We start from the raw sequence: 26,701 nt of genomic DNA on the forward strand, positions 1-26,701 counted from the left end.
GAACTGGAAATTCAACTCTTTGGGACATAGGAGGAAGAGAAGTCTTTGGAGTAGAGAACTTGGCTTCAGTACTTTGAGGTGAAAAAAGAACTGATGTCGAAGAGGGTGAAGTTGTACCGGATGGAATCCAGGGAGGGTATGAAACAGGTGTATTCACAGACATAGCACCTTTTGTCAGTTCAGCTGTTGAAGTATTTTCTGATGAGGAAGTCTTCTTTTCTGTATTTGAAGAATGATAAATGGTAATTTTTATACTTTTTGTGGATCCAGGAGTGCTTTTAAAGCCAATCAAAGATGGGGAAATTTGAATATTCAAGGAAGTGTGGAGATTTTCCAGAGTAGATGAAAGCACACTTTCAGGGGCACCAGGTCTGGAATAAGTATTTGTGAAAGCTGTTACTTTACCACTGCTTACAGTTGAAAGAGAGCTGTTAGTAATCCCAGGGAATATGCCCAGAGTGGTGCCCTGATATCTTTGTGATGATTGTTGGGCTGTTAATATAAATGATGAAAATGTGGTCTTTGGAATGGAAGAAATAGCTTCAGTGTTCTTAGAACTGAGTAGGCGAGAGACAGGGATGCCTATGAATGGAGTCACTGTCCCAGCCATGGTACTGGTTGGAATGGTTTTCCCAGAGGGAAAAGTTGCCTCTGCTGGGGAGGAAAAGGATGTAGGTGTGATGCTGGATGATACTTTTAGTTATTTCTGAAGTAGTGAAAGCAACGGAAGCCACTGCATTTTTTGAAGCAGACCCAGCATATGTCAAAGGTGTGACATCTAATGACAATGTTTGCATGGTCATAGAAGGCCTGGGGGTAAGTGAAGACAATGAAGTATAGAATGATCCACCTGTTGTGGAAGCATCAGAAGAAACAGTAGGAAGTGGAAAAGCAGAGCCATTAACTGACATTGAAGACATTTCAGACCCGGCCCAGAAGTGGCTACAGAGGTACTTTTCAAACAATCTGAATGTCCGTTTTAGAAATTCCAGTCATTAGTACAGTGGGAGTGCCCAAAACACTTTTAGAAGTGAAGGGAGTGCCACTAACTGGCTGTGAGGACCATCTAGTAGATATGAATGGACGTTATTATAGAAGTTTTCCCAAGAAGTGCTATAGATACATTTGAAGCAGAAAGGGCTGTAGTGATCCTGTCAGTAGACACAGCTATAAAATTGGCACTAGATAGTCGAGCTGTGGAAAGAGATGGGGACTCAGGGAAAGTCTGTGTGCTTTCAGAAATGAGAGTGGCAACTGAAGACACCTCAGGCTGAGTCCTAGGTGAAAGCAAGTATAAAAAAGTTGTCTTATTGTTTATAGGATTTGATATCTTGGTTGTCCCAGAGGTTACAGTCTTTACAAAGGAACTGTCCTGGCGGTGTGAGAAAGGGTGAGTCACAGAGGTGGTGCTTACTATCGTTTTCCTCAGTCCTGGGAGTATATACTGGGAGGGCACTCATGCTCCCTTTTTCAGGAGACAAAAGTGTGGTAATTGTCAGAGCTTGTGAAGGGAGAGCTGTTTTCCCAAGACCAGTAGACATTTCTGAAACACGGACCTCCTCTGTGTTACTTGTGGTTAAGGTAGATGGAGTCTGTGTGCTCCCAGAAGTGGGAGATGGAGCTGGATTCCCCTCAGGTGGAGTTTCTGAAGTCCAAGGTCCTATGTAGATGTGGGTGGAATTGAAGATATCTGTAGTTTCGTTGTATGAACTCTTAGGGGTCGTTTTCATTGATTTTGTAGAAAACCAACTTTCTCTCACCTCAGCAGTTGTATTCCAATCGGGCAGTCAGCTTCTCTGCATCAGGAAAGGGGGAAATAGACTCATCTGTTGCTTCCAGCATTGTTGCAAATAGAGAAAGCTTAATCTTCACTGCTAGAGCCAATTTTCCATAATGGAAAGTTGTTTCTTTCCTTGTCACAGTAGCAATGAATCTTTGTATCATTGCAGAGTCTGGAACGGGGGCTGTTGTCTCTCCAAATGCAATTGTACCATTTATCTCTGTTTGTGTGTTCTCAGAAGCACTCTCCTCAGTAGAAAAATTTGGTTCCACATCAGCAAGGGTAGATATTCTATCTACAAGTGGAACAACTGTCTCCCTCGGTGTTGAAAGAAGTTCATTTCCAAGTACTGTGGATGCAGGGGTGGTTTTTAGTAGTAAGGTGCTAAATTTAGACCCGAGAGAAGGCAATGGCATCCCACTCCAGTACTCTTGCCTGGAAAATCCCATGGATGGAGGAGCCTGGTAGGCTGCAGTCCATGGGGTCGCTAAGAGTCGGACACGACTTCACTTTTCACTTTTCACTTTCATGCATTGGAGAAGGAAATGGCAAACCACTCCAGTGTTCTTGCCTGGAGAATCCCAGGGACGGGGGAGCCTGGTGGGCTGCTGTCTGTGGGGTCGCACAGAGTCGGACACGGCTGAAGCGACTTAGCAGCAGCAGCAGCAGTTTGGTTACAGATGGGACTCCAGAAACCATGGAGAAATTAGTGAGCCATGGGGATGTCAATTTGGATAGAACTGTTGTATATCTGTCTGTAGTAGTATTAGCAATAGTGGTGGCCTTGCACTCTTTGGATGCTTCTGGTTGGATGATAATATTAGTAGTTGTGGATGAATGCTCTGTATTAGAAGTACTCCGATAGAACACTGATGTCAACAAGGTCTGATCTGGCCTGGAAGTCCAAGTGATCTCATTTGTGAAGGATAAATGGACACTTTCATCACTTGTTGATATGGGACCAGACTCAGATTCCTTGGATGTGGAAGCTGATCTAGTGGAAATCAGAGGAAGCATGTTTCCACCACCTGTGGGTATATTCTACGCATATACTGGCCCAGTGATTGTGGAGGAAAATATAGTTTCAGCCACTATAGGTGCAAGTGTTTTCCCAGGAGTCAAGGCTGTATGTGTCATCTCAACATGAATAACGATCTGTACACTCTGAGCTCTGGTGAATGGAGAAGATGCCCTGAAAGAAAGTGCCATAGAAGAGGCCTCTTTTGGTATGAAGGTAGATATTGCATCTTCCATTATGGGTGAAGAGTCAGCCTGGAAATTTGTAGATGGTGATTCTATTTCAGCTGTTCTTAGCACAGGTGTCATCTCAACAGACCTAGTTGAATAAACTGTAAACGGTATTTCCATATCAGTTGTGGCCAATGTGGATGCTGTCTACTGCTGCTGCTGCTAAGTCGCTTCAGTCGTATCCAACTCTGTGCCACCCCATAGACGGCAGCCCACCAGGCTCCCCCGTCCCTGGGCTGTCTGATTTCTAGGAAATACAGAATCCATTGAAACAGCTGTGGAGATAAGCACAGACTCAGGTGGCAGTGCTGACGCAGTCCCAATGGGAGTAGCTGTAGTTGAAGTCGGATCCACTGTGGACTGACGTACACTTCTAGCAGCTGTAGATGCAGGAAACTCCTGGCTAGTTGTGGCAATAGGGAGTGCCCCAATTCCTATGGATTTGTGTTTGGGCCAAGATGTTGTAGACATGGATGTTGACTCAATAGGTGAGAATAAAGATGCTGTCCTCATAACAGCCGACTGAGATCCAGTTACTGAAGGTTTGGATACAACTGAATTGTTGGTGAATCTAGATGTGTACAGGAAATTAGTAGCTACCGCTGAATGAGAAGTCTCAGTAGCAATGGATTCAACCATTTTGGTTGTCCTTGTGCTCTCCGAAGATGGGGATTTAGTTATTTTCATGGAATTGGTAGTAGGGCCTACGAAGGTACTCTTGGTAGACAGAGCAATGGCTGCTGACGTAGACAAAAGGTCTGCTGCAAATGTAGCTCTTTCCGCTCTGGAAGTCTTTAAAAAAAATTGGTGCAGTCATTGTTTTCAGTGGTCGAGATGTTGTATTGGAATACAGTCGAGTTGTATAATCAGTTGCAAATACAGGCATGCTTTTAGACACCACTGTAGAAGAATATGCAGTCTTTTGCGGTTTTAGTTCAGTAACTTGAGATGGAGTTGTCAAGTCTATTTGTTGTGAAAGAGTGGTAATTTTTTCTTGAATTATTATATTTTCAGAAAGAACTGAAAAGTTACAAAGCATATGTTAGTTTGCATTCAACTTTAGAAGTCAGAAAAGATTCTTTAAGAAAGAGCTCTATAATGGCTTTTCATATTCTTAAGAGGAAATAAGTATCAGATATGAATCAAACCACGTGGTTACAATTGACCATTGAATACAGGGGTTGAGCTGTGTGGGTCCACGTACACATGGATTTTTTTCCAATAGTATAAATTACAGTAATTCACAATCCATGGTTGGTTGAATCCTCAGGTGTGGAACAGCAGATACGGAGAAACAACAGATACAGAAGGCCAATTGTAAGTTGTAATGGAATTTTCACTGCTCTGGAGGTTGACGTTCCTCACTTTCCCTTGTTCAAGGGCCAAATGTACCTGGTTTTTCTTAAGATGATTTTCTACTTTCCAAAAATCTATATGTGGTTCTTATAATGCCCTGGTTAAGTAACAAGTAGAAGGACATCAATTCCATTATATCTTCATTAAAAAAAAAAAAATCAGGCATTCCTAACAGAGGTATGCATGGTAGCACACTGATTAAGAGGATTACCTTTGGAAATGAATCAATCTCTTGAAAGACACAAGTTATCAAAACTCACTTAAGAAGAAATAGATGACTTTGAATAGTCCTGTATCTATTACAGAAGTTGGATTATGTCTTTAAGTCTTCCAAAAAAGAGGATCGGCTTTGGATGCAAATAGATGTATTTTTAAATCATGGTTCCCTCACTTATTCATTATGTAATCTTGGACTAGTTAGTTTACCTTTCTGTGCTTCACGTTCCTCCTTTCTAATAAGAGATAATAACACAGACCTTAAAAAAATTGTTTTGAGGGGATTTTCCTGGTGGTCCAGTGGATAAGACTCAGAGCTCCCAATGCAGGGGGCCTGGGTTCAATCCCTGGTCAGGGAGCAAGATTCCACATGCTGCAACGATGACCGAGCATGCTACAACTAAGACCTGACACAGCCAAATGAATAAAGATTTTTTTTAATTGTTTTGAGAATTGAGTTAATGCATGTGAAAACTCTTAGCATAGCACCTGGGGCACAGTAAGTGCTCAAAAATGACTAACTGTTGTCAAATGCTTATATTCATCTCAATACTGTAGATTGAAAATGTTTTGATCTGGGACACCAAGATTAAAACTTCTTGAACATATGCCATTTATGTATGTATATTTACAAATAATGTGTATATATATATAATAAATGTACAATATGTATATTATAAACATAGTCAAAATATGTCAAAAGAATGATAAAAATAAATAGAAACTTCGCAATATTTTCTTCCTGCACTCTAATGTATTATCTGTATGCTCCCTAGAATTGCGCACCTCACTTTGAAGACCACTGGAGCCTATCTTATGTCCCAATTCAAGTCAATTAAATTGAACAAGTATTGTAAATACTATTGTAGATTCTGTGAGAAATGTATAGAGTTTATGGCATGATTTTTTCCCTCAGAGAGCTCACACTTTTATTGGAAAATCTTTTATTACTGAAATATTTTTAGACAAAATGTAACATAATATTTTAAAAACAAAACAGTAAAAGCACAATGAAATAATACAGTTGATAATACGGTGAGCAATGGAATATACTCAGGTTTCACATCTCTAAAGTAATGAGTTGGCCAAAAAGTTCGTTTGGACTTTTCCATAAGATGTTACAGGATACAATACAAAGGGCGATCAGTGCACTCAGTTCAGTTCAGTTCAGTCACTCCGTCGTGTCTGACTCTTTGCGACCCCATGAATCGCAGTACGCCAGGCCTCCCTGTCCATCACCATCTCCCGGAGTTCACTCAGACTCATGTCCATCGAGTCCGTGATGCCATCCAGCCATCTCATCCTCTGTCGTCCCCTTCTCCTCCTGCCCCCAATCCCTCCCAGCATCAAAGTCTTTTCCAATGAGTCAACTCTTCGCATGAGGTGGCCAAAGTACTTGGAGTTTCAGCTTTAGCATCATTCCTTCCAAAGAAATCCCAGGGCTGATCTCCTTCAGAATGGACTGGTTGGATCTCCTTGCAGTCCAAGGGACCCTCAAGAGTCTTTTCCAACACCACAGTTCAAAAGCATCAATTCTTCGGTGCTCAGCCTTCTTCACAGTCCAACTCTCACATCCATACATGACCACAGGAAAAACCAAAGCCTTGACTAGGCAGACCTTAGTCGGCAAAGCAATGTCTCTGCTTTTGAATATGCTATCTAGGTTGGTCATAACTTTTCTTCCAAGGAGTAAGCGTCTTTTAATTTCATGGCTGCAGTCACCATCTGCAGTGATTTTGGAGCCCAGAAAAATAAAGTCTGACACTGTTTCCACTGTTTCCCCATCTATTTGCCATGAAGTGATGGGACCAGATGCCATGATCTTCATTTTCTGAATGTTGAGCTTTAAGCCAACTTTTTCACTCTCCTCTTTCACTTTCATCAAGAGGCTTTTTAGCTCCTCTTCACTTTCTGCCATAAGGGTGGTGTCATCTGCATATCTGAGGTTATTGATATTTCTCCCGCCAATCTTGATTCCAGCTTGTGCTGCTTCCAGTCCAGCATTTCTCATGATGTACTCTGCATAGAAGTTAAATAAGCAGGGTGACAATATACAGCCTTGACATACTCCTTTTTCTATTTGGAACCAGTCTGTTGTTTCATGTCTAGTTCTAACTGTTGCTTCCTGACCTGCATACAGATTTCTCAAGAGGCAGGTCAGGTGGTCTGGTATTCCCATCTCTCTCCGATTTTTCCGCAGTTTCTTGTGATCCACACAGTCAAACGCTTTGGCATAGTCAATAAAGCAGAAATAGATGTTTTTCTGGAACTCTCTTGCTTTTTCCATGATCCAGCGGATGTTGGCAATTTGATCTCTGGTTCCTCTGCCTTTTCTAAAACCATCTTGAACATCAGGGAGTTCACGGTTCACATATTATTGGAGCCTGGCTTGGAGAATTTTGAGCATTACTTTACTAGCATGTGAGATGAGTGCAATTGTGAGGTAGTTTGAGCATCCTTTGGCATTGCCTTTCTTTGGAATTGGAATGAAAACTGACCTTTTCCAGTCCTGTGGCCACTGCTGAGTTTTCCAAACTTGCTGGCATATTGAGTGCAGCACTTTCACAGCATCATCTTTCAGGATTTGAAAGAGCTCAACTGGAATTCCATCACCTCCACTAGCTTTGTTTGTAGTGATGCTTTCTAAGGCCCACTTGACTTCACATTCCAAGATGTCTGGCTCTAGATTAGTGATCACATCATCACGATTATCTGGGTCGTGAAGATCTTTTTTGTACAGTTCTTCTGTGTATTCTTGCCACCTCTTCTTAATATCTTCTGCTTCTGTTAGGTCCATACCATTTCTGTCCTTTACTGAGCCCATCTTTGCATGAAATGTTCCCTTGGTATCTCTAATTTTCTTGAAGAGATCTCTAGTCTTTCCCATTCTGTTCTTTTCCTCTGTTTCTTTGCATTGATCCCTGAAGAAGGCTTTCTTATCTCTTCTTGCTATTCTTTGGAACTCTGCATTCAGATGCTTATATCTTTCCTTTTTTCCTTTGCTTTTTGCCTCTCTTCTTTTCACAGCTATTTGTAAGGCCTCCCCAGACAGCCATTTTGCTTTTTTGCATTTCTTTTCCATGGGGATGGTCTTGATCCCTGTCTCCTGTACAATGTCACGAACCTCATTCCATAGTTCATCAGAGTTGGGCACGCCTCTATCTATCAGATCTAGACCCTTAAATCTATTTCTCACTTCCACTGTATAATCATAAGGGATTTGATTTAGGTCATACCTGAATGGTCTAGCGGTTTTCCCTACTTTCTTCAATTTGAGTCTGAATTTGGCAATAAGGAGTTCATGATCTGAGCCAGTCAGCTCCCGGTCTTGTTTTTGTTGACTTATTGTATAGAGCTTCTCCTTCAGTGCACTAGCTCCAAGCTAATGAGGAAGCTTTTTTTTAGAACACGTGGGCCTTTTGAGAAATGATAGGGTTTGGATAGTGAAAGCAAACTCACACAGCAATGAGTACAGAGGCATTGAAAGGACCAGTCTAACTGAAGGGAGTTATGTTGACTAGGGGTACAAAAGAATGCCAGACTAGGATGGGTGGGCAGACAGATAAGAGAAGATAGCAGCTTTACTTTACTACAAGCCAAGCACTGTGCTACTTGCTCTCACATTTAATGCACCTAACAACCTTATAAGGTAGATATCACAATTAACCACATTTTAGAGTTGAAGAAACTGAGTGTTAGAATCTTTACATGAATTAATTGCTCAAGTTCACACTTGGAGGTCTATCATCTATGGTCTTAATCACTATTCCATTTGCAAAGATGTAAATTCTTGAACAAGGAGATTGAGTTGATAAAAAGTAAATTTTAAAGGGTGAGTCAGATGGTAAAGAAGCTGCCTGAAATGCAAGAGACCTGGATTCAATCCCTGGGTTGGGAAGATCCCCTGGTAAGGGAATGGCAGCTCACTCCAGTATTCTTGCCTGGAGAATTCCATGGACAGAGGAGCCTGGTGGGCTACAGTCCATGGGGTCACAGATTTGGACACGCCTGAATGACTAACACTTAGAACTTACTCTTTAAGGTAAATGAATTCTATGGCAGTGTACAGGATGGGTAGGAATGGGAAGAAATTGAGGGCAGGGAGACTTTTAAGAACACTGATAGAGTCCTCCTCCCCACCTCACTCCCACCAACCCAGCCATCCACTCCACCTGCACTTGAGCAGACAAACACTGCTGGACATAGCCATATAGGAAGAAGAATTAATATTTCTATAAATTCATGATCACCAACCTCAAATAAGCCTTTCACACTGTGCATCCAGCCTAGTACATTTCTCTGGTCAGTTTATGCTCCTACTCTGCAATAACTATTGATAGTCTTCCCCATTCTCAGACTTTACCCTCACATGTTTATCAAGTAACCTTGCCTCTTACTTCATCAAAAAAACAATAGAAGTCATTGGACAGAAACTTAGCTGTGCTGACTTCCCCTCCTGATTTTAAACACGTTCCACTCTCTTGCAAAAGAAAACAAAACCTGTATATCCTTCTACAGGTACTGTCCTCTCATTCTTCTCCCCATCACACTCAAACTTTTTTTAAAAAGTTTATCAGACATCCCTGGCAGTCCAACAGTAAAGACTTTATGCTTTCACTATAGTGGGCTCAAGTTTGATCCCTGGTTGAGTTCAGATGGTAAAGCATCTGCCTGCAATGCGGGAGACCTGGGTTCGACCCCCAGGTCGGGAAGATCCCCTGGAGAAGGAAATGGCAACCCACTCCAGTAGTCTTGCCTGGAAAATTCCATGGATGGAGGAGCCTGGTAGGCTATAGTCCATGGGATCGCAAAGAGTCGGACACGACTAAGCAACTTCACTGGCACTGAGGAACTAAGATCCTGCATGCCATGCAGTGCAACCATAAAATAAAATAGAACTAATAATAAACATCTTGAAAAAGTTTATCGATACTGGCTATCTCCATGTTCCCCTGACCCATTCTTTCACCCACAGTAAGCTGGCTTCTACCATCATCATTCAACTGAACAGCACTCACTAAGGCCACCAGTGGCCTCCATGTAGACAAATACTATGAATACTTTGTCAGTCCTCATCTTACTTGACCTTTTAACAGCTTTTGATAACGTTGTCCACTCCCTCCCTCTTAAAATACTCTTTTAATTGACTTCCGAGACATAATGCACTCTTGGGTTTTCTCCTACTTCTGTGGCCACTCTTACTGGCTATCACCTTTGCAGACATACTTTATTTTACCTGGCCATTAAATATCAGGGTTCCCCAAGGATCAGTCCCAGCACCTCTTTTCTTCTCACTCTATGGTTTCTTCACACCTTGGATTCCAACTTACACCAATACACAGATGAATCTCGAAGTTATATTTCTAGACCAGATCTCTATTCCAACCTCCACACTTATATAACCAATTGCTCACTTGACATCATCTCTTGCATATATATCTCATTAACACCTCAACTCAATATGCCCCAATCTGAACTCTCTCCAAACTGGGTCCTCTTTCAGTATTCCCTAAGTGAATGACATCATCATACATTACACTGTGCAAGTCAAAACTCTCTCCCTCTGTCTCCTTCATTTTCTTTCATCTGCTATAGCCAACTCATAATCTTGTCCTATGGATCTTACCTGCTAAACATCTCTAGATTCCATCTTTTTCTCCCTCATTATCACTTATCACTGTGCCAAAGCCACCATCAATCTCTCACCTAGACTATGACAGTAGCCTCCCAACTAGATTCTGCCTTCATTCTTGGTGCTCCTCCAATCTGTTCCATAATACAATCAGAATGATCTTTTTGACATTCAAATTTGATCATGTATCACACACACACACACCCCTTCACATACTTAGCTCCCTTTAGTGACCTTGTGTTACTCATAGGATTAAAAAAGAAAAATTTTCAGGACTTCCCTGGTGGTCCAGAGGTTGAGAATCTGCCTTGCAATGCAGGGGATGGGGTTTGATCCCTGGTCGGGGAACTAAAATCCCACATGCAGCAAAGCAGCTAAGCTCGTGAACTGCAATTACCGAGTCCACACACCACAAGGAAAAATCCCAGATGCTGCAGTGAAGACCACACGTGCCACAACTAAAACCTGAAGCAGCCAAATAAATACATAAATAAAGTATTTTTAAAAAAATTTTAACAGAGCTTAAATAAACTGTACATGGTTTGGTCCCTACCTACCTCTTCCTTCTCAGTTTGTACTAAATTTCTCCCTTGTATTCTGGGCTTCAGCCCATCAGCCTCATTTTAATCCTCTAATACTTGGCATTATTTTCCCACCACAAAAGCATTGCATATGCTGCTACTTCTACTTAGAATGATCTTCCCACCCTTCTTCATCTGATTAACATCTATTCATCCTCCAGATCTCGCTCATGCATCACTTCTTCAAGGAAGCCTTCTTTTGCCTCCATGACTGGGTCAAACCAATCTATTCTAGGCTCTTATGACAAGCTTCTTATGACATCCCTCATACCTCTTCTTCATAGTGCTTGTCACAGATGCAGTTTTACATGTGTGCATGTGTGCTTATTAGTATATGTCTTTCTCACTACACTGTATGGGTAGGGACCTCATCTTTCTTTGCTCACTCACCATTGCATTCTCAGTGCCTAATACAGAGCCCAGCACATGGTAGATGTCCAATATATATTTGCTAACTAACTGGACAAGTGGAAACGATGAAAGTTTGTAATAAGATGAGAGTAGTGTGGGAAATCACAATCCTACAGCTATTGGAAAGGAAGAATGGACAGGATATGTTAGCAAAGAGGTTTAAGAAATGAAGATAGAGCAGTCTTGGAGAACTTAACTTCTACTTTTGAACTAATTGGAGAACAATGGTGCTATTCATAGAACTAGGAAAATTGGGAGAGCAGCTTCATTCAGAAAGAAAACACCCACTTCAGGCTTGGATAAGGGGAATTTGGAATGATGGTGGAAAATCTAAGTGAAAATGGTACATAGTAAAATTCAAGACTAAGTCATAATTTTTCTGCAGTTCAAAACACCCAAAATGAAATCATGCATGTTCACCATTAGGAAATTATCATTTTAAATCTACCTGGGAAGCACAACATCTATGATGTAGGAATAACTATGGTGGTAGACAATCTACTAACTTATTTCACTGTCTCAGGCATTAAAATTGCTTTTAATTTGCATGTACAGAAATTCTGAGATGTGCGTGGGATGTTCTTTGAGATTCTGTGGTCATCAGCAAATAGAATGAGTGACAATCAGAAACCTGCAACTAACTGTATAGACCAGTTGAAAAATTGACACATTTATAAAAAGAAAACAAAATGGTTTAAGAAGTACTTTTTAACTTAATTTTACAACGTTGTTTCAATTATCAGAGATTCACATCCTATCAAGCTATGCTGCTGCTAAGTCACTTCAGTCGTGTCCAACTCTGTGCAACCCCATAGACTGCAGCCCACCAGGCTCCTCCGTCCCTGGGATTCTCCAGGCAAGAACACTGGAGTGGGTTGTCATTTCCTTCTCCCATGCACAATATTTATTTCAAGCTTTCTGCCTTCCGATTTGACCATAACTGCGAGTAAAAGAATTGTCAGGATCTTGGCTCCCATTTTTACAGATGGCTTTATCACAGCCAATTGGCTTAGCAAACCTGTTAAAGTGTCACTTATATCACATTGGAGGAGTGTGGCATCCCAGGGCCTTAATCACTCCCCATGAATGCACTAATTATCGAGAGAAGGGTTCACAATTCCCATTCCTTAACAAATGATTGAGTTGCATTCACTTTTAGGAAAACAATAATACACTAAATACCACAAAAGCCTAAGTTATGTTCTTTGATGCAGCATTCAAACAGCACTGTTACAGAAACCCTTAACAAGTAACGGGAAACTCTTTTAGAACATAGAGGATGGGAATTAGGCATGGTATTTTTATCTAGAGAGGGCTGAGCTATAGATGTTAATTGTTATTAACACTTCTTGTAAGCATCTCAAAAAGAAGCAAAAGATTGAGAAAAAGACAAATGAGTTGAACAAAATTGCCAAGCAGGTGGCGTTTTAAGTACCAGATATCGCTTAGGAAATAATGCAACCTTCATTTTAACTTACGGGCTTCCCAGGTGGCGCAGTGGTAAAGAATCCACTTGCCAATGCAGGAGACATAGGAGATAGGGGTTCAGTCCCTTGGTCAGGAAGATCCCCTGGAGAAGGGAATGACAATTCACTCCAGTATTCTTGCCTGGGAAATCCCATGGACAGAGAAGCCTGGTGGGCTGCAGTCAGTGGGTTAGCAAAGAGTCTGAGCAACTTAGTATACACACATGCACACATTTTAACTTAAAACCTGGATTTGTATATTTCAGCAAATATCTTTCAGATGAAATGTTTTTAATAAAGACTCAAGTCTTCCGTAATTAAATCACAGAATTTTAGAACTGCCTTGGAGATTGTATTCAATCCCCTCACTTAGAGATTAGGCCCAAAGAGGTGCAGTGTTGAGAAGATGAGATTTGCACCAGGTGAAATATGTAGAGAAGAAATAAGACAGTGTGCGCTGGTGCTTCAGTTATCTGGTACCCATAAGTGCATGCCCTCAATTTACACAGAAAACCACAAACCCTGGAAAAAGAAGGGACTCTATCTAAAAGAATCAAGGATTGGAAAACGTAAATAATAAAAGCCAGGTTGTGCAGATGCTGAACTGCTCAACAGAAAGCAATCACCCAGAACAGACAGATACAAACTTAGAAGAGATCATCACAGTGCTAAACCAAAACATGAAGACAACTTGCAAGCCTTGGCATTGAAACCCATTGGGAATCCCAAATTATAGTCATGGTCTGAAACAATGTTGTTGTTTATGTTTAAACAAACATCTTGAAAAACATCTACTTCTGCTTTATCGACTATGCCAAAGCCTCTGACTGTGTGGATCACAACAAACTGTGGAACATTCTTAAAGAGGTGGAAATACCAGACCACCTTACCTGTCTCCTGAGAAATCTGCATGCAGATCAAGAAGCAACAGTTAGAACTGGACATGGAACAACAGACTGGTTCCAAATTGGGAAAGGAGTACATCAAGGCTGTGTATTGTCATCCTGTTTGTTTAACTTATATGCAGAGTACATCATGCAAAATGCCAGGCTGAATGAAGCACAAGCTGGAATCAAGATTGCTGGGAGAAATATCAATAACCTCAGATATGCAGATGACACCACCCTTATGGCAGAAAGCAAAGAGGAACTGAAGAGCCTCTTGATGAAGGTGAAAGAGAGTGAAAAAGCTGGCTTAAAACTCAACATTTAAAAAATGAAGATAATGGCCTCTTGTCACATCACTTCATAGCAAATAGATGAGAAAACAATGGAAACAGTGTCAGACTTTATTTTTCTGGGCTCCCAAATCACTGTAGATGGTGACTGCAGCCATGAAATTAAAAGATGCTTGCTCTTTGGAAGAAAAGTTATGACCAACCTAGACAGCATATTAAAAAGCAGAGACATTACTTTGCCAGCAAAGGTCCGTGTAATCAAAGCTATGGTTTTTCCAGTAGTCATGTATGGATGTGAGAGTTGGACCATAAAGAAAGCTGAGCACTGAAGAACTGATGCTTTTGAATTGTGGTGTTGGAGAAGAGTCTTGAGAGTCCCTTGGACTGCAAAGAGATCCAACTAGTCCATCCTAAAGGAAATCAGTCCTGAATGTTCATTGGAAGGACTGATGCTGAACCTGAAACTCCAATACTTTAGCCACCTGATGAGAGGAACTGACTTATCTGAAAAGACCCTGATGCTGGGAAAGATTGAAGGCAGGAGGAGAAGGGGACGACAGAGGATGAGATGGTTGAATGGCATCACCGACTTGATGGACCTGAGTAGGCTCTTGGAGTTGGTGATGGACAGGAAGTCTGGCATGCTGCAGTCCATGGGGTCGCAAAGAGTCAAACACAACTGAGCGACGGAACTGAAATGAACTGAACTGAAACAGTATTCCTTGAATAATCACTCGTATCCCAAATAGAGTCAATCTAATCTCGTCAGTAACTTTTTAACCAAGATTCATGGGAATTAAAGATCTTTTCAAACCCTAAGTCTAGCAATTAATTAGAATGGCCTAGCAAACCTGTTCAATTGATGCAGAAAAATCATTTGACAAAATCCCACATCCATTCATGAAAAAAATATCTGGGCAAGTTCAGAATGGAGGGTGTTTCTATTAACTTGATAAAGATCACCAAGAAACCTACAACATCAACCATAATGGTGAAAGGTTGAATGTCTTCCCACTAACACTGGGAAATAGGCAAGGATGTCAATTCTCACCACTCTTATTCAACATAAATAGTATGGAAACTTAGAGGCACTCCAATAAAAAAGGAAAAGAAATAGTAGGCATTGCAAATTAAGTGATTGTCCATGCAGAAAATCACAAGGAAGCTAAAAACAAAAACAAAAAAAAAACCCTCCTGAAACTTAAAAGTGAGTTCAGTAAGATTGGAGGATACAAAATTAACACAAAGTAAAGCATTCTTAGACTTGATACCAAAAGCATGATCCACAAAAAGAATAATAATAAATTATACTTCATCAAAACTAAAAGCTTTTGCTCTGTTGGAAGCCCATGTGAAAAGGATAAAAGAGTAATCTACATTTAGTTCTTTGGCCCATTTTTTGATTGGGTCGTTTATTTTTCTGGAGTTGAGCTGCAGAAGTTGCTTGTATATTTTTGAGATTAGTTGTTTGTCAGTTGCTTCATTTGCTATTATTTTCTCCCATTCAGATGGCTGTCTTTTCACCTTGCTTATATTTTCCTTTGTTGTGCAGAAGCTTTTAATTTTAATTAGATCCCATTTGTTTATTTTTGCTTTTATTTCCAGAATTCTGGGAGGTGGATCATAGAGGATCCTGCTGTGATTTATGTCTGAGAGTGTTTTGCCTATGTTCTCCTCTAGGAGTTTTATAGTTTCTGATCTTACATTTAGATCTTTAATCCATTTTGAGTTTATTTTTGTGTGCGGTGTTAGAAAGTGATCTAATTTCATTCTTTTACAAGTGGTTGACCAGTTTTCCCAGCACCACTTGTTAAAGAGATTGTCTTTACTCCATTGTATATTCTTGCCTCCTTTGTCAAAGATAAGGTGTCCATATGTGTGTGGATTTATCTCTGGGCTTTCTATTTTGTTCCATTGATCTATATGTCTGTCTTTGTGCCAGTACCATACTGTCTTGATGACTGTGGCTTTGTAGTAGAGCCTGAAGTCAGGCAAGTTGATTCCTCCAGCTCCATTCTTCTTTCTCAAGATTGCTTTGGCTATTCGAGGTTTTTTGTATTTCCATACAAAGCTTGAAATTATTTGTTCTAGTTCTGTGAAAAATGTGGCTGGTAGCTTGATAGGGATTGCATTGAATTTGTAAATTGCTTTGGGTAGTATACTCATTTTCACTATATTGATTCTTCCAATCCATGAACATGGTATATTTCTCCATCTATTAGTGTCCTCTTTGATTTCTTTCATCAGTGTTTTATAGTTTTCTATATATAATAGACATTTCTCCAAAGAAGACATACGGATGGCTAACAAACACATGAAAAGATGCTCAACATCACTCATTATTAGAGAAATGCAAATCAAAACCACAATGAGGTACCACTTCACACCAGTCAGAATGGCTGCGATCCAAAAATCTGCAAGCAATAAATGCTGGAGAGGGTGTGGAGAAAAGGGAACCCTCCTACACTGTTGGTGGGAATGCAAACTAGTACAGCCACTATGGAGAACAGTGTGGAGATTCCTTAAAAAATTGCAAATAGAACTACCTTATGACCCAGCAATCCCACTTCTGGGCATACACACTGAGGAAACCAGAATTGAAAGAGACACATGTACCCCAATGTTCATCGCAGCACTGTTTATAATAGCCAGGACATGGAAACAACCTAGATGTCCATCAGCAGATGAATGGATAAGAAAGCTGTGGTACATATACACAATGGAGTATTACTCAGCCGTTAAAAAGAATTCATTTGAATCAGTTCTGATGAGATGGATGAAACTGGAGCCGATTATACAGAGTGAAGTAAGCCAGAAAGAAAAACACCAATACAGTATACTAACACATATATATGGAATTTAGGAAGATGGCAATGACGACCCTGTATGCAAGACAGGGAAAGAGACACAGATGTGTATAATGGACTTTTGGACTCAGAGGGAGAGGGAGAGGGTGGGATGATTTGGGAGAATGACATTCTAACATGTATACTATCATGTGAATTGAATCGCCAGTCTATGTCTGACGCAGGATGCAGCATGCTTGGGGCTGGTGCATGGGGATGACCCAGAAAGATGTTCTGGGGAGGGAGGTGGGAGGGGGGTTCATGTTTGGGAATGCATGTAAGAATTAAAGATTTTAAAATTTAAAAAATAAAAAACTAAAAATTAAAAAAAAAAAGAGTAATCTACAGATTAGTAGAAAAGATTTGCAAAACATATGTCCAACAAAGGACTAAAATATATAAAGAATTCTCAAAATTCAACAGTAAATACATCCAATTTAAAAATGGCAAATAAATTAGTAGTCCTGGATTAACATATACACACTACTACATATAAAATAGCTAAATAATAAGGACTTGTATAGCACAGGAAACTATACTCAATATCTTGTAGTAACCTATATGAAAAAGAATCTGTGGAAGAATATATATGTGTATAACTGAATCACTTTGCTGTACACTTGGAAGGAACACAACATTGTAAATTCACTATACTTCAATTTTTAAAAAAAGAGAAAATAGGCAAAAGACATGAAGAGTTCATTGAAGAGGTTATATAGATAGCAAATAATCACAGTAAAAGACGTTCAACATTCTTAGGCATCAGGGAAATGCAAATTAAAACCACAATGTGACATCACCACATACTTACCAGAATGGCTAAAATTGAAAACCAGTGACAATACTCAATGCTGACAAGAATGCTGAGAAACTGGACCACTCATACATTGCTGGCGGAATAGAATATGGTGCAACCACTTTGGCAAACAATCTGACCTGATGGGCTGCAGTCCGTGGGGTCACAAAGAGTGGGACACAACTTAGCAACTGAGCAGCAACAACAGGGAGCTGAGATCCCACATGCCTCAGGGCTAAAACAAACAAAACATAAAGCAAAACCAAAACTGTAACAGATTCAATAAAGACTTTTTAAAAAAATGAAAAAAAAAAACCCGAAATGTTTAACTATTACACTTTGGGGCATTCATCCCAGAGAAACAAAAATCTATTCTCACACAGAAACCTGCACACAAATACTCATAGCAGAGGTTTTTTTGGTAATAGCGAAAAATTAGAATCATCACAGATGCCTTTTAACAGGTGAATAGCTAAAAAGTGATATATCCACACCATGGAATCTTGCTTTGCAGTGGAAAGAAATGAACTATGGGTAAACACAACAACCTGGATGACTCTCCAGAGAATGATGCTAAGTACATAAAAGCCAATCCTGAGCTTCCCAGGTGGTTCAGTGGTAAAGAATCTGCCTGCCAGTGCAGGAGACGCAGGTTCAATCCCTGATCCGGGAAGATCCAACATGCCATGAAGCAATTAAGCCCATGTCCCAGAACTATTGAGTCTATTCTTTAGAGCCCACAAACCGCAACTACTGAGCCTGTGTACTGCAACTACTGAAGCCCATGCACTCTAGAGCCCGTGCTCTGCAACAAGAGAAGCCACCACAATGAGAAGCCCGTGCACTACAGCTAGAGAGTAGCTCCCACTTGCCACAACTAAGAAAAATCTGCACAGCAATGGAGACCCAGTACAGCCAAAAAGACAAATAAATAAACAGATGAACTTTTAAAAAGCAAATCCTTAAAGGTTACATATTGTATGATTCCATTTGTTAATGTTTTTGTTGAATTCTTTTTTTTTTTTTTACTTTATTTTACTTTACAATACTGTATTGGTTTGTTTTTGAAATGACAAAATTTTAGAAACAGAGGACGGATTATTTGTAGTTGTCAAAGTTTAGGGATGTGAAAAGCAGAGATGTGGGGAAAGGGAGGAAGGTGGGCGTGTTTATAAAAGGGCAACATGATGGATCATTACAGTGTTGAAACCATTAGCCATTCTGTATCTTGACTGTGTCGCTGGACACGCAAGCCAACACAGGTAATAGAACTGTATAGAACTTAATACACACACACACAGGAATGAGTACAAGTAAAACTAAAGAAATCTGAATAATATCAGTGGATTGTGTCCAGGTCAATATTCTGGTTGTTACGCCATAGCTTTACAAAATGTTACAATTGGGGGAAACTGGGTAAAGTGTACAAGGGATCTCCAGCTGCATGTGAACGTATAGTTATCTCAATGAAAATTCATTAAAAGAAGCAAATCCAAAAGTCCACACCCTGCAGGCAGTTGAACAATAACTGAATGTCCGTTTGTACTGGAGAGACCACAGAAGCCATGGAGAGTGGCCTCCGTCTTTGAAGGGCTTTGAACGTGTTTCATCTCATTCACCTTTTGTGAACAAGGGATCACTTGCGCAAATGACCTGCATGAGTTTTGCTGTCTGTGTATTTTAAAGCGGTGATAATCCATACTAATTCATAGGGGACTGTGGACTTAATTGCCATTTGCTCCTTCACTTTAGACCAAATTGTATTATTGTAACCATTGGGAGCTAGAGGACAGAGGTATGGAGTAGCTGAATATTCATGAGGCATTTTGTTGCGGATGTACCTGCCAACAGAATATTAAGTAGAACATTTGCTAAGGTACCAAATTCTGCTTGTGATTTGGGTATATCACCTCATATTAAGTCTTTGCATTTTTCTAGACCACATTTCACATCTGATTTTTCTTTCAATCACGACCTCTGGAAATATAATTCAGAGTGTGTTTATTAGATTTGTGAGAGATATTGGTGACCAGAAACCGTCACAGACACATCTGCCTATGGGGTAGAAGAAATACAAAATGAGCATCTTTAAGATGATGAGGAAAAAAAATTGTTTTCAAAATGGTGTCTGTATTCAGTTTCCAGGCAAGGACACAAAAAATGAATCCTGCAATAGAGAGAGAGATAGGCTAGAAGTTTCCATCTCTGAATCCATAGACGAATGTCACCCTGTGCAGGAGAATACAAATAAGGAGGTTTGAACGAACTTCAAACAGCCCTTGCTTATCATTCATGATGAAAAATGAGTATCACACAGAGAATTGATGTACAGGGGCAAAACCAAATCACCTTTTAGCTAGAAGAGCCCATCAGAGCATCCTATCAGAACTGATAATTGGACAGAAGGCTTAATAGTGGGCCAGACAAATGTCTTAAATAGTATCTAAAGTATAAAATCAATCACTGCATATTTTAAGAATGGTTAGTTCATAAAGTAATTCAAAACAGCTAGAGCATTAGATTAATTAATGGGCTTCCCTGGTGGCTCAAACAGGAAAGAATCTGCCTGCAATGCAGGAGTTTCGGGTTCGATCCCCCAGTCAGGAAGATCCTCTGGAGAAGGAAATGGCTACATACTCCAGTATTCTTGCTGGAGAATTCCATGGATTAATTTAATAAATCTTAGCAAATCAACAGCTTCATGCACACAACGACCTTATGCTTTGATACAGGGTAGATTTTGCAGAACTGACTCAATTCATGTTACTTTATTCTTTTCCAAGAAACGATTTCTCAAATGCATTAACTGAGTGATTTAATCTACATACCTTTAGGAAGACTCTTCACTTTCATACATTCCCAAGTCAGAACAAATCTTTGTTGGATCATGTGTCTGAGCTGAGAATAGGAAATTATGCTCAACATACCTAGAGAGGAATTTTAGTTTGTGATCAGTCCCTAACTGTCACTTCAAGAAATTTTGGTCACCATCCATTCTTTTTAAAAATACATTAGACTTTTGTCACATCTAAAGCCTGGAAACAACTTAAAAGTCCTTCAAAGGGAGCTCATTGAATAAATTATACAATAGCTCTATTCTATATAATCAGAAAGCCCTATATTTTCTGATATTGAAATATCTCCAAAATATACTATAAAATGTAAAAAAAAAATACAGAGGACTATGCTTATGGTCATGATCTCAAATGTGAAAGAGAAAAATGAGGAATATTTACACTGAAACACAGTTTTAAATTGTTTCTCCAAGGATATGTAAAAAAATTAATCATTACTTTAGTGGGGAAGCACTTGGGCTAAGGGATTGAAGTGGAAGGAGACTTTCACTTTATATCTTTATGCATTGTTTGAATTTTAGCCATGCATGTCATTACTTTTGATTTAAAAGCTGAATCAATTTTAATGAATAGTTAAATTAATAAAATAACTAGCAAAAATGGTAAATCAATTTAAACTATAAAAGCTTATATCCTTTTGTCTTGAAATTGTACTTTTAATCATGTGTCCTATGAAATTACAAGCCCATGTATACCAAGATGTGTGTACAAGAAAATTCACTGTAGCATTATTTGTAACTTCAGAGTTGGAAGCAATTTAAATGCCCATTGATGGTGAGTTAGTCAAGTAAATTATAGTACACCTATACAATGGAATATGAAACCCCAAAATGAATGAGGTGGGTATATTACTAAACATCTGATGTGTACATCATATTAAGCTAAAATAAATCAAATTGTAAAACTACATGTACATATGTGTATATTACTTTTGTTTTTTAAACTATACACATACATTACACCTGTGCATACATACACACATTATAAATCCACAGGAAAAAAATTCTAAAAGAAAAATGACACCTCTGTGGAGAGGATATAAGGTAGGTTTTACTGCATACTTCATGTACTTCTGTATTATTTGAGTTTATTTTATTCACAACAATATGGATTGCATTTATAATATTTTTAAATAAAGAGATGTTTTAAAACTACTCTGAAATGAAATGACTAATGATTAGCACCTTTGCCTTGATTCTTATTAAATAATAAACACCTTTATTAGAATAAACCCCTTGTTTATTTCTGAGATATCTACAACTACAATGAATACTTGTTTATTAAACTCAGGTAGTGTTCATGGTTTTCAGCAAATGTTCCCCCAAAGCCTTGTTCTCATGAATATATAAATATATACATATATAATTTATGAGTAAATAGATTTATTGAGAATTATAACCTAGTAATGTGCTCATTACAATTTATTTTTGAAAGGTCATAATCTTTCTGTGGAACATAAATAACAATTTATTAGGCAAAAGCTGAAGCTAGACATGTAGTAACCACTCCTAATTATTCAGATAATTGCCCTCTTTTTCCCAGATGTCAGATGGCAGCATGGAGGTAGAAGAAATTCTGTGGTGTTATAGTTCCTTCAGTGGGGAGCAGGCAGTGATCATAGCTGATAACCAGGTGGGTTAGCAGCAGCAGCAACTCGCTTCAAAGGAAGCTTCTAAGACAGTGTCTCAGAACATTTTGGGGGGCCACATACTCCTTTGAGGTAGTCCTGCAAGCCATGGAGGGTGAAAAGAATGGCTTTGCAACAGGACAGATCTTTGTTCAAATCCCTAGTCCACTACTTATTTGTTGGGTGACCTTCAGCAATTTATTTAAACTCTCAGAGCCTCTCTTTCCTCATCCATAAAGTGCCTGGCACACAGCAAGGACTCAGTAAAAGGCAGCAATTATGTTATTTTAGAATATGATGAAAGCTACAGACTGTCCTCAGCGGGAAAAAATTCACCTTACATTTTTAGCATGGTGCATACCATCTCAAGGGCTTTGCTCACCCGTCAAAGCCATTCTGCACCTCAGGTTAGAAACCCCTGGTTTAAGGTTTGAAAAGAACATTTGAAGACATGAGAATAATAAAAATAACATTTTCTACTCCTTCTACTAACTGTTATTTTAGGTTGTGTTTTCTTTTGCTTGTTCATTGTATTAGATTATTTGTATATTATGTCCACTAGGACTTAATGAGAACAAGAGGATAGATTGTACGTTAAAAAGTGTACAAAAGAGAAAAAACAAATGAGGGCCGTCTAACACTTTAACACTTCAGTTAGATTTAGTCATTTACCAGCAAAGTGTAGGAAAGACCATTGCCATTCACTGGCCAGATTAGGCTTTCAAAGACCACCACTAAGTATATGGATTTAATAGAGCCATATTTCTGGTTCCTTCCATCAAAGATAAAGTTACTTGAAACTGCTTTGAGTGAGCTGTTCAGGCTTAACCTACTAGTCCCTAGCTCAGTTTTTGTACGGAGCCAGCTTGGACTTTTCGCTTTCATTTTCAAGCCCTCACAACAGAGAAAAACCAAATGCCTTCAGGTAGTAGCTCAAAGGAATAGCTCTCCTGTTCCTTTGCATTAGTCTGAGCTCAAAGAAATACAGAAAGCTTCCAGAATGTGCCTCTGCCATTAACTCAAACAGCATCCAGACCATTGGTGAAAATCTATCTCCAGAGTCAGTAAGAGCCCTATTAGGCATGGATATAGCCCCTAATCCCTCTCTACCCCCTCCCAAATCCATAAGAACAGTAAATAATATTCCTCTAAGAATAAATAAACATTTCAGGAAATGAGAAAAAAATTCTATCTGGATGCTGTTATCAATGACTTCACCCATGCTTTGGCTGCTGCTGACAATGATGGAGAAGATTGGATCTGAGAAGTGGGGTCATCCAGAGAAAAACAATCTTAAATTTCCTCCTTAAAAATGGAAAGAAATACATGTGTAATTCCAAAAACCCAATTTTCTTACAAGAGTTTCATTTTAAATGGTTCTCCCATATCACTATTGCTTTCATAAGAAAAATTAATTGGTATACCAATACTATTTCCCACTAAAAGGGACTGGGGTTCTTTGGTAAAATGGCTGAGTCTTGGGCTGAGTGGGAAAAGTACAAGATGAGCCTGTAACACTAGTATTGTGCTAGAAACTAAGGAAGTACTTAAAAAATAATGGGAATATGTCAAAAGGACACAAGAGCCAGATTGAAGGACTCCCACTGGCCAAATCTGGGCCAATCTGACCATGAAAATAAATGATAGCAACAGATTGTAACCTATTGAATAAACTAAGAGTCCATGAGTCCATGCTGATATAAACATATAAACAATCAGAGGAATAAATAAGTAAATGTGGAAGAAGAAGACACTCTTCCTCAAATAGAATACTAACTAATAAATATGGGAAAATGATGGAGTTCTAAAAATCATCATTTTGTAGTCATTATAATAATAAGTGATTGAGGCATGAATCATCAATAGATATAAATCTACTGGGTGAAAGTTTAATAAGAACACGATATTGACATAGTTTCCAAATATCTCCTAGGAAATTACTTAATTACAAAGGAAAAAAATAGTAACTTTGCAGTGGAGAAATCTAACAGTCATTATCAGAATCAATTGATCAAAGTTACCATCAGCAGTAATGAGACCAACTGGCATCATGAAAGGCAGGGAAAGACAAAGGATCTGTTCCAGATAGAATCTATAAAGACTCATAACTAAATCAAATGCGTGATCTGAGTTGGGTCCTGGACCAAGTAAAACAAGAGAAGTTATTAGGACAATTGGATAAATTTGAATATGGACTATGAATTAGATATTAGTATTATATCAATGTAAAACTTCCTGATTTTGACCACTGTAGTGTAGTTATGTAAGAAAATTTCTTTATTCTCAGGGAATTACACACTGAGATATTAAGGGATTGAAATGAAGTCTTATATCTGCAACTTAATCTCAAATTATTAAGAAATAATTTGTGTGTATGTGTGTGTGGGTGTGGGTGTGAGAGAGAGAGTGTGTATGGAGTGGGGGAAAATAAGGAGAGCAAGAGGGAGAAAGATAAAACATATGAGGAAATTGGAACAGTCAGTGAAGCTGGGTAGATAATATACAGAAATTTTTTGCCCTATTCTTGAGATTTTTCTGTAAGTTTGAATTCATATCAAAATACAAGACAGAAAATAATATTTGCTCCAAGTTAAAAGAAAAATGACAAAACTGTGGCAACCTTAGGCCCCTCTGAGGAAGACAGAACTTGAGCCTAGGAGTGGGTTGTTTAGAGTTGCTAAGAAAGACAATTCATCAGTTACTCACAGCAGCACAATTTCACATCAACAGTTGGAATGATCTTGTTGACGAGCCAAACATCTTTTTCCCAATTAAATACATTTCCTCTCAGACACTTCATAAACTCTTCATTTCCCAGGATGTGGTCCCGGAGTTGAAAGTAGTACAAGCTGCTGGTGAACCTAGGAACCAGGCCTTGAACCTGGTCATTGCCTTTCTTGAGAAAATGTCCTAGAACCAGAGTCCCATTAGGCGCTAGGTTCTGTGGTTGATCCATAATTATCAGTATCCTTTATTCAGGAATAGCTCTAATCTGCCCTTTCACACCATTCCATACCAACCATACTGTGTGCCACTGAAATGGAATCAGGTGGTAACGGATGTGAAAGGTCTTGCCAAAGTTGTACACAATTAGTTGCTGATGATCTCCCGAGAGTTCAAGTTCTATGTCTTCTCTGCCCAGGAAAGTGTTATTAGTAATGTAAGAGAAAGCCAGCCAATCACTGATTTGACACTCACAAATCGCAGATCAAGGCCTACTGTGAATTGACTTAGTCCAGGAATATTGTTGGTCAGGCTTTGCCATATGTGTCAGCTTTGCCATAAAAATCCAGCCTTTTTCCTTTTAGTGAGAGTGCATCTGTCCACATTTGGGGGAAGGGAAAAGAGAAAACAAATGAAATTTCAGTAACAAAAAAAAATCAATTTTAACATTTAACATTTAACAATCTATTTTAACATTTTAACATCTTGTACAAATCCAGATTGTACAAGACTATTATGAGTCAATACTGGTGAGCATAAGCCAAAAGAGTAGATATTTTAAAAAAAAATCACCTCTATTTGACATGTGACTTTATTTTGGCAGAAGAGCTTCTTCCTAATTATATTTAGCCTGGGATAGTATGAAAAGTTAGATTAGTGTTCCCAGAGGCCACAGCACACACCAACTGAACAATCTGGGGGAGGGGGCATTTAGAAGTGTGTGGCTAGTGATGGGGAGAGGCCAGGAAAAGGCAGCTTGGAATTAAAATTTGCTGCACATCACACTCACTCATACAATCAAAAGATGACCATTTCCATCTACTTAACTGCCTTATTATATTCACATTGCAACAGCAATTTATTTCTCCAATGCCTTTTGCTGATCCAAATTACCTGATTTATTCTGCCTCTGGAGATGGCTTCTCACTGAGGCACTGACAGGGGCCTGAAGGATGGACAACACTGGAGCTGCAGGGCTTCTGTTTGCATTCAGGAGGGGTGCAGTGGCACTGCCCGGAGTGCAACCTGAGTCCCTCCTACCATTTCCTCACTAAGAGGGCTGCAGCAGCTTTAAGAGGCTCAAGATGGCCATGGACCTGGTTACCATTGACTCTGGAGTCAGACGACCTGGGTTGGAATCCCAGCTCTGACACTCTTCAGGTAGGTCACTTTGAGCAAGTAACCTAACCTCCCAATGCGTCAATGTTTGCTTCAGTAAAATGAGAATTTAGGGACACAAAGTTGCATGAATGCACAACCCAGGGTCAGCACCAAATAAGTCTCCTACCTATCAGCCTTAAAAGATTGATTGAGGATTAAGTGAGATGATGTGTGTTCTTAAACATTACTGAAGGACATGTGCATTGGTCCAGTCTTTTGGCAGGCAATTTGGCAGAATCTATGAAGGACAGAATAAAGGACAGAAATGGTATGCACCTAACACAAGCAGAAGCTATTAAGAAAAGGTGGCAAGAATACTCAGAACTATACAAAAAAGTCTTCATGACCCAGATAATTACGATGGTGTGATAACTCACCTAGAGCCAGACATCCTGGAATATGAAGTCAAGTGGGCCTTAAGAAGCATCACCATGAACAAAGCTAGTGGAGGTGATGGAATTCCAGTTGAGCTATTTCAAATCCTAAAAGATGATGCCGTGAAAGTGCTGCACTCAATATGCCAGCAAATCTGGAAAACTCAGCAGTGGCCACAGGACTTGGAAATGTCAGTTTTCATTTCAATCCCAAAGAAAAGCAATGCCAAAG

The 26,701-nt window shown here is 39.4% G+C and overlaps 1 protein-coding gene across 1 annotated transcript; it reads right to left on the bottom strand.

Annotated features, from left to right (window-relative positions):
• Positions 1-1,307: 1,307 nt before the first annotated feature.
• On the bottom strand, positions 1,308-25,320 carry ADGRG4 (adhesion G protein-coupled receptor G4). Its single transcript, XM_070291223.1, is given in 8 exon segments — positions 1,308-1,773; positions 1,775-2,164; positions 2,436-3,175; positions 3,266-3,835; positions 3,837-4,048; positions 24,698-25,174; positions 25,177-25,252; positions 25,255-25,320. Coding segments are annotated over 8 exon segments (2,997 nt in total).
• Positions 25,321-26,701: the final 1,381 nt, after the last annotated feature.

The sequence above is a fragment of the Ovis canadensis genome, chromosome X (genome assembly GCF_042477335.2).
Source record: "Ovis canadensis isolate MfBH-ARS-UI-01 breed Bighorn chromosome X, ARS-UI_OviCan_v2, whole genome shotgun sequence".
NCBI lineage: Eukaryota > Metazoa > Chordata > Mammalia > Artiodactyla > Bovidae > Ovis > Ovis canadensis.